This window comes from Schistocerca nitens, chromosome 7 (assembly GCF_023898315.1).
Source record: "Schistocerca nitens isolate TAMUIC-IGC-003100 chromosome 7, iqSchNite1.1, whole genome shotgun sequence".
Taxonomy (NCBI): domain Eukaryota; kingdom Metazoa; phylum Arthropoda; class Insecta; order Orthoptera; family Acrididae; genus Schistocerca; species Schistocerca nitens.
The window spans coordinates 467,746,379-467,758,038 of record NC_064620.1 but is presented as its reverse complement, the minus strand read 5'-3'; the positions used below and the strand labels follow the sequence as shown (position 1 = coordinate 467,758,038).

Below are 11,660 nucleotides of genomic sequence, written 5' to 3'. Positions count from 1 at the left end.
AATACCCAGATTATTGTGCTTATTTTTAAGACTACCGAAATTCTGGTGTGTGACATTAAGTCCGAGTTTCTCCTGCTGGACTATACCGGATGATTTTGGGCTACCAAGCTGTCCAGCAGGCTTTACAAGTTTCCCAGGCTACCTGTTTGAGTGGCAGATTCTGATTTGGTGGGTTGTGCCATTTCATGGCAATGCACTTATTTACACCGCTTTGTGGAACATTTCGTCTAATTTCCTAGTCAGTTAATTTGCTAACAGTCTTTTTGCCTCTTTTATTCGTGTGCATACCATGAGTTGTGCGCAGGTCTCTGTTTAGATTGCTCACATTTACCAAGGACCCATTGTGAAGTTTATTAAATTTTGTTTTAAGCCTGTCATTTGCTTGTGCACTTCCAAGTTCACTATAAATTGTCCCATCAGATCGTGTCTCTGTGGTATACTAACGATAAGTACTTTAGTGTTACCTAAGGTAGCGAGTGCCGCTTTCATCTGGCTGATAGCGTCGTTTGTCTGGTTTTTTTGCTGCATCATTTGTATATCCCATGATTATGACACAATCGTCTGATGAAAAAGACTCACTATTTTGCATATATGGCTTCACCACAGCAGAAAGAGGTGCTCCAAGTTGAATGTGAGCCACAGCTATAAAGTCGTCCTGGATACTTGCGATCTTTAGCGCTATTCCACGACCGTGACTGTCTCCATATATCAGAATCTGTCCCTTCTTCTGTTTCTGATTCACCTCGCTTCTTCTGTTGTTCTCTTGAACCCATTTCTTCCATACACTCTCGAGGATTTCACTGTCGTTATCTTGGACAGTTTGATTATGTTCACTTAGGTTAGCACACGGGGATTTTTTTTTTTTTTTTGCAGTTTGCAATGTTGCTTTTTGTTTGCACAGATTTAAATGTGTCACCCTCCACTATGTCGTCAAGGATCTGATACCTGTTTTTAGTAACAATGGCCAGAGAGCTTTCTTTTGTTTTTGATTTAGGCCTGCAGTTGTTGAGCAGACACTGCTGATCAATTTCGCTCATTTTTTTTTTATTTAGTAGAAAAACTTCAGCATTTAGATACTGAATTTCACTTATTAAGTCTTCAACTAATGCAGAAAATTCACACTCACAGTTACAACTTTTCCCGTTTATTATTTTACCTTTTGAAGAGGCATTAAATACTATTTCAATTTTTCATGAATTCGTTGCATTGTTTCACTTTTGGATCATTTGTAGCACATCGGAAATGGAAAGAATGTTTACATTCCATACACCTGATTTCGGTTTTCAACACTTTTTTGCATTTTCTGCATTGTTCATCGTCTAAATTAGGGTTCTTATGTGGACTAAGAAACGTTGCATTTCTACTTAGCAGCATTTTATACTGCTGAGTTTTAAAGATTTTTATTTTGTTTAACTTTTGTGGATACAACTGGGCATGTGGTAGGGGCAAGTGCTTTATTACACTCATGTTTTACAATAAAGACTGGTGCCTCACTGCTTCTATTAATCTTTCATCATTTATTATAAATTTTAACACAAGAAATAACCCGAAACGAAACAATTTATAACAAATAGCGAATAAAAAACAACTTATATCAACCACGAAAACCATGATGAAACGAAATGTAGAGATCTGCACATCGCCGTGTATCAGGAGGAAATGAGCTTGGTGTCATCTGATTGACAAATTATGGATACGGTCAAACATCAAAACTTTCTTCTTGAGAAACCTTTAGGTGTCAAGAAGGGATGGGACAGACGGTGTGCATGCCAGCATTTGGAAGGCATTGTACAATGTTTTGATAGGACAGGATGTGACGTGGCAGCCAGTGTGAATTGGCCTTGCTACATGTCTGAGTCAACTATTTGTCCAATCTAGAGATTTTCGTCTTTGTGGGCACAGTCCATTCGAAAACTGCTGACACACGCCAGTGTTCTAGAAAGTTCATTGCTAATTTTAATTAAAACGTATTGTGTCACACTTGTTTGTGGACAGTTAACAGCAAAGCATACAATAATCAGGATAAGAATGCAGCAGCTTATAATTCCTTAATAGAAAAGATAGAAACACATGACCAGACAGCAAACAAAGAAATGATAATTTTTTCTTTTTTTTAAAAAAAAAAGAAAAGCACAGATTGGTTGCTGACTATTAAAGCAAAAAATTAAGCAAAGTACCGCAGTCTATGAGATATGTTGCCAGGGACAATTAAATGAGTAAGCTAAGTTTGTAATATTTTGACATTCAGTGCTTTCTGATCAATCAGAAAATACCTAAACCTATCACGAACACGACAGTGGATGGCATCAGACAATGTAAGGGGAAATGGCATATGAAGCATTAGAGCATCAATACATTTTGTACAACTGCATGCCCACTGTGAGAAGCTGCTTGGGTAGCCCTGGCACAGACTGCACATACTTGGAATATTGAACTCGTGTAGATAAGTGGTTAATGCTGTAATAACTGCCAATGAAGTTAATATTACACAGTAAGGAAGTTAATTAGAGTCTGTTTCATCTTATCAATAGAAGGTTTCACTTCTTTCAACGTATTTCTCAAAAAAAAAGAATCTTGATGGCCGGTTTTGGTATATTTTAGACATAGACTTTCATACAAATTTAAGACGTTTTTACAGGTATTAAGTGCAGAATTCAGGTTGCTTTCATTACACATATACACTGATGACCCAAAATATTATAACCACCTCCTTAATAGCTTTTTTGTCGGCGTTTGGCACGAAGTATATCACTGGGATCCGACAATTTGTTGGTGGGGGTTTAAATGTATGTGGCATTAGATGTCTATGCGCAAGTCCTGTAATTCGCATAAATAATGGGCGCTGATTTGCGTACACAGTGATGGCGTCCGACAGCGACCCAATGGGTTCCATAGGATTTGTATTAGGCAATGTGGTCGCCAAGACATCAAAGTGAGTTCACTATAATGCTCCTCAAACCACTGCTACATGGTTCTGGCTCTGAGACATGGACAAATGTACTGCTGAAAGATGACATCCCAATCAGGAAAGACATCAAGCATGAAGGGATGCAGTTGGTTCGCAACTATCTGCGTTTCTTTAATTACTAATACAGGTCCCATGCAAGCACAGAAGAATGTCTCCCATAGCATAACACAGCTCCCACCTGCCTGTGTCCATGGCACATTTTGAGCCGTCATTCACCTCGATTGACCTAGTGTAAGGGAAATGTGTTTCACACAAAGAGCTGACACGTTTCCATTGATCAGTCGTCGAATCCAAATGGCCCTGTGCCCACTGCAATCCTAACTGACGATGTCATTGGGTCAACATGTGAACACGTAGGGGTGGTCTGCTGCATGAGCTCATTTTCGAACAGTGTACAATGAATGGTGTGCTCTGAAACACTTGTGCTTGTACCAGCATTGTGCTCTTTTGGCAGAGATGTCACATAACACCAACTATCCTACTTTACAGAGCAGACATGCCCCACGTTCTGTGAAGAGTCATGCGCATCCAAACATTTGGCGACTAGAACATTCGACCAACTTAGCCGTTTTCGAGACCCTCATTCACAGACTCTGCGCAATAATAATCTGCCCCTCTTGTACTTTTGCTGCATGTCATGTGCCCGCAACACCACCAGGTGGCATGCAATGCTGCAGATGCCAGAGATCAAATGCTTTGGATTGTTAGTGTATTTAATAATTCCATACCTATCAGGGAATTAAAGGTTTTAAGTTCTATTCTTTATTTCTTTTCAAAATGCTTAAAGTTCATATCGTGCATATGCGGTCTTAAGCCTAATGTTTTGGGTATACAAATTTTGAGCGTTAACGTTATTTTAAGTGCATTACGTTGGTATATTAATAGTAAACGAATATATTAGTGTTCCACATAACTATAGTGACTCTTGTAATCTGTACTTAATAGAATTTTACTTTTATTGTCTACATGGACTTTGCAAAAAGATTGTAAGCAACCATGAGCGAGAACTGTTTGCACTGCTGTAGGAAAGTTAGTTCTGAGGTTCTATGAAGCCGTTGTGGCAGATTGTTACATTGGGAGGGAATGTAGTGGCATGGGAATTGGGGAAGTACATGGGTCTCTTCCATGGCATTGCAAAGTATGTTCAGGGGATAGGAAAATAGTTGAACAGGAAGTGAAGATTAGAGCCCTGAAGGCTGAACTGGATAGTGCTAGGGAGGAACTGATGAGGTGAAGGGAGGAGAAGAGTGAAGACAGTTGGGAAGTAGTGGGAAGGAACAGAGGCCACGGAAAGAGAACAGTAACTGACAGTTTCATCATTGGCACAAACTATAGAACTGGTGCTCTCCACATGGCATTTGGCTGTGCTGACCAGTCAGTTACATAGGTGGACAGATTGTGTGTTAGTGCCCTGAAATGAAATATCCTTTGCAATAAGATAGCCACTTGTCGCTCAAATTTCTGTCCTAGAGCAGCAGACTTTAGAGAGCAGCAGCCTGAAAGGGTGCTGTGTTCACGCACAGTGTTTGCGATTCTTTTTGCATGCATAGGCATTTGCGCAGATAGAGTGTTGCATGTGGACCATTCGTTACTTTTTTCAATTCAGTTTGATAGGCTTTTTGCAACTTTTCATAAATCTGAGAGTCAAGGAGGTTTGATTCTAATATCCTTGGTGAAGATGATTGTTCAATGCACCTGCCTTTCACTACAGGCAGAGAATCAGTTCCTAAAAATTAACAGTGATCCAGATTGGCTGGAGCGAGAGATGAACAAGTTGTAGCTGTAAAATGAGTGACAAGCAAAGTAGTCCTAAAAAGGAAAGAAAGGTTTGTGGTAAATTACTGCTCGAAGAATTTCGAGACCAGTTGCTAGTGATTGTACTTGTAATGAATGTGTAAGAGAACTTCCCCCTAATGAATTCAAATGTAGATGTGCTGCATGTACTGTGGAGAGACTGCGTGCAAAAAGTGAACTATATCAGCATTCTGGAAGTCAGAAAGACATAAAATTTTTCAAAAATTTCGTGGCAACTCCATCCATAAGTGGATACATATCTAAACAGAAATAAGTGGAAGTGCATGTAAAAATCCCTGTCAATGAAACAGAGATTAGATTGGCAACTTTTGGGCAGAACATAGTTTTACATTTCAGGTTATTGATCATTTAATCCCCTTAGTGAAACATGTATTTTCTGATTCTAAAATTTCCCAGATCATTTAAATGAAAATGTTTTAAATGTACAAACATTGTTGTCGAAGTAGAAAGAGATGAAGTAATGGATGATATCAAAACTACGCTCTTTTCAGTGTTGTTAGATGAGATTTCGGACATTGGCTTACAAGAATCACTGTGTGTTGTGATCAGGTATGTTTCTCCCGTTTTGGGTAGAATCAGAACACAACATCTAGAACTCATTCGTTTGGACGCTATCGACTAATATGTAGATAAACTTTATATGGCATTTAGAAAAAGCTTGCTTGCAAAGACAATCCCAATAACGAGTATTGTAGGGATTTCATTTGATGGTGCCAATATAATGGTCGGTGTTAGTAATTCATTTGTTTCTCATCTTGAACGTGAGGTAAATGGCTTTATTCTAATTCTCTGCATTTGTCAAGTACAAGACTTAGAAGCAAGAAACATTTGTGTAAAACTTCCATGTGCACCAGAAGAGCTTCTGAGAAATTCATCTCCTTGCTTGTCTCGTAGTTCCAAGCGTTGTGCACATTTGGTTGAGATCCAAGAGTTTATGAATATGGAAAAGCATAATATACCGAAATCAGCAATTACATGAAGGCTTGCAATGCACTAATGCTTGTGCCACGTAATTAATAAGTGGTCGCTTTACAGTGTTTTTTGTAACGTAGATGCATTTGAGGACAAATAAAAAGTTCTGTTTTCTGCATTTGAGGACAAATAAAAAGTTCTGTTTTCATCTTGAATGACCAACATAACTTTTACACCAAAGCTTACCCCTTGTTTCTGAAATATAGCCTTAATTTTACAACCATTTCAGTGCTCTCTTCCAGAGTCAGAAGATTCTTATTCGTAGCCTACCAGAAAATACTGTTAAACGTCTAATAGAAATCGGCTAAACTTTTTGTAAGAGTGCAGTAAGAAATTGAAATAGTTATACGTGTTTCCTTGAAACTTCCTTCATTTCAGTGAGGTGTATTTAGAGCTCGAGTGTGAAACGTTGCTGAAATATCCATCTGCTTCGGCGTTAATGAAATCAGAAAGAGATATTTGGAATTTTTTGTTTGCCGTTGAAGAAATACAGAGAAGCTTGCCAGTTAGGGATTCAATGAACAAGGAAATGAGATGTTTGTGCCTTACTGTAGCATTGGGAAAGGGTAGATCTGGCTTACAGAAGTATGACATTTAACTGAATATTTTAGTAAATATGTCATTGGAAGCAACGTGTCTGTACGGTGTACATTGTTGTCCCATTTTTTGGTGAAAGGAAGACAAGCAATTTAATGATAATAGAAGTAGATGAAATGTCGCAACGTGTAGATGATGTTAAAAACGTTACTGATGAATTGAAATTTACTGACTGAGGAAAACTTGTAAAATTGGTACTATCATTACTTTATTCGTCTCTATAATGAATAATGTAAAGACAGACAAGAGGAATGAAACAGGTGATGAAGCTCTCGATGCAGTTTCATTCGTAGGGTCGGCCTTACAAGCCAAGGGATTGGACTAGTGTTCGTATAAAGTCATCTACAAGCATATGAAAGTTCACAATTAATATGTACTGTATCAGATTTCATGAGATAGTTTATATAGATTCATACTTAAGATATTTTAGTAGGCCTTTAATTGACCAATTTCCTTCTTATATATTTCCAAAAAATTTTCAATGTGTGGGAGAGATCTTGATCTTGTGGTAAATTCTATGATATTTGAGGGAAAATTGAATTGACATTGGGTACTTGGCCACCCTGTGTGTTTACGTCTTTGATTTAGGAAACTCTCTGGATGGAGGTTAAATTTGAACTCTGCGGTTTTTGAAGTTTCGTATGTTTGTGATTTTGTTGTGCCTTCTTCTGCTGATTGCAATAACTTTGTACCGTAAATCCGTACTATTGTTTCCAGAGGAAAATATGGAGGTAAATCTGAGTAGTCATATTGATTTTTCGAATTAGTTTCATTTATTTGTTCTTAGACAATTTTACATTTCAGATTGGGTCGTTCTGTGATAAGTGAATCTCGCGCTATTTTATTACATATTGGTCAATTTTTTTTATTTATCTGCCAGTACTTGTTATAGGTAATTTCTTAGTTCTTAGTAGTTGGCCTAAGGGATTCTTGTAAATAAGGCATGTCGAAATTTCACACAAAAGATGTTAACGTTTTCGTCATTTTTGGGTCTCATATGTGTCACTGAATAGTTAAATGTTAAGTATTGTAAGGCATAAGGTTTTAAGAGTTCTGATATAGCTTTAAAGCACCAGGAGTAGTGAAAAGTGTCAATTCCATTGTAACGAGTACGCTCGAAGTTCACGTAGAATTATTTCCTGAGGTGATTGTTATAGTAACATCTAAATTTAGGAATTACTTCTCTACTACTTTATTTGCTGTTATGAAAAAAATTTTGGGAGTGGAGGATTCCAAGATAATAGGAACTCTCCAATGAACAAAGCGAGCCATCAGTATGTGTTTTTGGATGCGACGTCATATTTTATGTTTGTATGGTACATTTGTATGCGTCGGTCGTATATTTTCTTTGTAATAGTCGTTCATTTCGTGCAGGTTACAGCAAAAATCGTATTGTTTACCAGACGACTTCATCCTGTAACACCCATCGCTAATGCAGTTTTTCAACCATTCATCAGAAACAGCCGTTTCTCTCAGCAAGACACCATAATTTAGTTTCGGGAAGTTTTCAGATACCGAATAGGCCTATCCAAAATTATCGTACATATGCTGTTGCAAGATGTAATAAAATAAGTACAGTTCTTTTTGCATAGTGCTACTTCATAATCTTAAAACTTATTTTGATGGCAAGAAAAATCTTAGACTAGTGAACTGTTATCCCCACTTAAAAATGTGCACTTCAAGTGACACTAACAATTCAGATGGGCACCAAAAAGTTGGCCCATCAAAAAGAAAGCAAAAACAGCAAGAAAATTGAAGAGGTTGCTATTTTGGTTGCACCAGGAAAAAAAAGTTTACCAAAGTTATTTCTGGTGCTGTAGAAATTAGACCTTGATTATTTTTAAGATGATGACTTCAGCAGACTTTGGCTAGGGATTAAATATCGTGTGCGGTTCTGAATTGATGGGGTAAAAATTTCGTGAGTGAGTGCTACCATGTAATTTGAATTAGATATTTGTTGCTTATCACGATAACTTTTGTTGTGAAATTGCCTGTTCCATATTCTGTGGCATGTTACTTTACTGTGGTTCAGAATACACTCCATGTGTATTCCATTCATCAGAATGTCATCAGTCCAAAATAATTTAAAAAATTAATACTTTTGGCAGTACACACCACAAAATAAGAATAATGCATTCATCATTGGTGACAGTTGTCGAGGAAAAATTGTACTAGAACTGCACCCTTCTGATTTGTGTGATATTGATCCAGAAGATGGTATCTAGTACAAATAGTGGATGCAGACAGATTGTGTACCACTGGAGAGTAAATAATGGCATGCTGAAGATTTCATATGTAATTTGTATACAAAACATTGCTGACCGTATTGTAGAACTGAAGGAAAAGCTGAACTCTGGAGAAGTTAAAATTTGTTTAGATTTTTCAGAAAACTGTGCATTTGTTTAACAGTATTCTGTAGAAGGTTTTCATTTGGAAAGCAGGCTACCAACTGTACATTTCACAGTGATTTGTTTGGTTGAAAATACAGGAGTGCTGCTCAAAAATAGCTGCAGTGTAAGTGATAAACTGAGGCGTGACACCATAAATGTTGGCATTTTGTGGCATAACTAGTCAACCTAATGAAGCACATGGTGACTGAACTGCAGCTGAATTTTTTACTTTAGTGATAATCAGCTACTCAAACATTTTAAAAACTTTATCCACTTTTTCCAAAATTTGGGATTACAGAAGTGTCCGATACCACCCGTCAGCTTTGACCCATGATATCATTTATATGGCGCCTATGATGTCACTACATAGACACGGCAACAAACACAAAAATACATACAGGGTGATTCAAAAATGCATGTAAATATTTCAAGGGTGTATTTGTGAGGTAAATATAAGACAAAAATGTTCTATACAATTTTTTCCATACTTGGCTTATTACAGAGTTATGAACAAAACAGGATAATACATTCAATACAACGTAAGGTATTTAATTCCCAGAGTTCACAGTTTAATTACAGTGCATTTGGACTAACAACGCAAACTGATAAATAAACGTGACGTAACAAACTGAAACAATTCCTCGCGAACACTGTATTAATTTAGGTCCTGTTGATTGAACTACAGCAATGCACAATAACTAAGGAAAATTGAAGCATTTTACAGACTGTACTGTACTGTACTGTATTTGCACAAATCTTAATGCAATGCATGTTCAAAATGCTGTCCCTGAACTTGCAGACAGACCCGTGCTCGTCGCATCAATGATCTCTGCACATTACACAGTCCGTTCAACTCTCCACGAATAATTTCACAACCACCTTCAATTCTTTGTTGTAGCACTTCTCTGTTCGGTACTGCAGAAGAATACACCAATGTCTTTAGTCGGCCCCATAAATAAAAGTCTAAAGGGTTCAGGTCAGGTGATCTGGCTGGCCAAGCAATTGGTCCTCCGCGACCTATCCATCGATGTGGATACGCAGAATTGAGGTACGCCCTTACGTTGCGGCTGTAATGGGCGGGAGCACCATCGTGCATAAACCACATGGTGGCTCGTGTTGCAAGAGGGACATCCTGTAACAATCCAGGCAATTCTCCCTCCAAAAATTCGCAGTACGCGTGCCCATTCAGCCTTGGAGGCAGAACATGAGGTCCGAGTAAGTAATTCCCCACAATACCACACCAAATGTTTATGGAGAATTGATGTTGATATCCACGCACAATTCTCGCGCCAGGATTCTCGACAGCCCACTGGTGCATATTATGCGAATTGATTACACCCGCACGAGTAAACATGGCCTCATCTGTGAATAATATCCGCCGAATGAACATTGGATCATTCAAATGACGCTCTTGTAACCACTGGCAGAATTGCTGACGGCGAGGATAGTCTTCAGGTGTCAATTAGTGCACTTTTTGCAGGTGAAATGGATGCAACTGTTGTCTCCGAAGCAGCCGCCATACAGTAGATTGTGGAAGTCGTACAGCTGCACTAATTTGTCTCGTACTGATAGATGGATCTTGGTCTACCAGGTCCAAAACATGTTCCTCGACGTTCACTGCATGCTCAAGTGGTCGACCTGAATGTGGCCTAGGACGAATGCCATACTCCCGCATACGTCTGTCCACAGATACAAACGTCTGATGACTTGGTAACCGTCTTCCTGGAAACAGCTCACTGTACCTTCGTCTTGCTGCAAGTGCATTTCCATCTGCTGCACCATACACAAGGTGCATATCAGCATACTCACTGTTTGAGTACATCATGTGCACGACACCTTTAGCCTTCCGACGATGAATGAACGACAGGACGTACCTTTCCGTTACCAACAACATCAGCGCCATCTTCCGTACAGTAGGAGTAAACATCACGTGCAAACAAAAACAAACACTATTCATGCAGTTTCGAATCAACTGTTGGGAGATACGTATGTGAATTACGTACCAGAATATGGCATCCTGCTGCTTGCACTGCCGTCGTTTTGATACGGACATGACTTTCGTATTTAACGATAACTCTGGAATTAAACGTTTATGGAAAAACATTTATAGAACATTTTTGTCTTATATTTACCTCACAAATACACCCTTAAAATATTTACATGCATTTTTGAATCACCCTGTATAAATGACATCTCCCTCCATAAATACAATCAAACTAACGAGACAACTGTGGAAAATTGGGGGTTTTATGGTGGGGGCAAGCTAAATATAACATTTTAAAAAATACGCCAATCCCCAAATAGACAATATGATGAAAAAAACAATATTACAACATTCCACTACACCAACAAAGTCTACAGGAATCTGACACTTCACTGCACCTGTATAGGTCAACCGCAGCTGATGGTAACAAAACACCACCACCTACAACTAACACTATGAAAATTGGAATAAGACATTTCCCTTGATCTATATAATTCAACCTCAGCTGACGATACCAAAACACCAACATCTACAGCTAAAACTATGAAATTTGTGATCAGTAATTTCTCTCAACTACAACTATTGATACAAAAAACCAACACCTACAATGACGAGAAATAAAACCAAAAGAAAAATCTAAAAATCAAACATTCCTACATAAATTACAAACACAACCAACTCAAACTCCTCTCTGTAATTACGTCAAACACAACACTATTGTGTCACGAGTCAAAACAAACAGGTGGAATTGGACACTTCCATTGACACCAAAATTTTGGTACAAAAAGCTGACCGGAACTACTTTAGTACTAATTAAGGTGAATTTGCGTGTTATATGCACATGTGAATTGTCAAATGACTGACTGCAAAGGCTAGCTTATAGCATTTCAAAGAAAACCAAATTCTTACAGTGCATTTTAAACACACACAGTGC

The 11,660-nt window shown here is 38.1% G+C and overlaps 1 protein-coding gene across 2 annotated transcripts in view; it reads left to right on the top strand.

The window, feature by feature from the left end:
- The first annotated feature begins 6,946 nt into the window (after positions 1–6,946).
- Positions 6,947–11,660, top strand: part of LOC126195058 (protein Spindly-like) — a 138,913-nt gene continuing 134,199 nt past the window's right edge. For both annotated transcript variants that reach the window (XM_049933504.1, XM_049933505.1), the window contains exon 1: positions 6,947–7,083. In XM_049933504.1, coding sequence (XP_049789461.1) covers positions 6,994–7,083 — 90 coding nt within the window. In that variant the 5' untranslated portion in view covers positions 6,947–6,993. The remainder of the gene's footprint in view (positions 7,084–11,660) is intronic.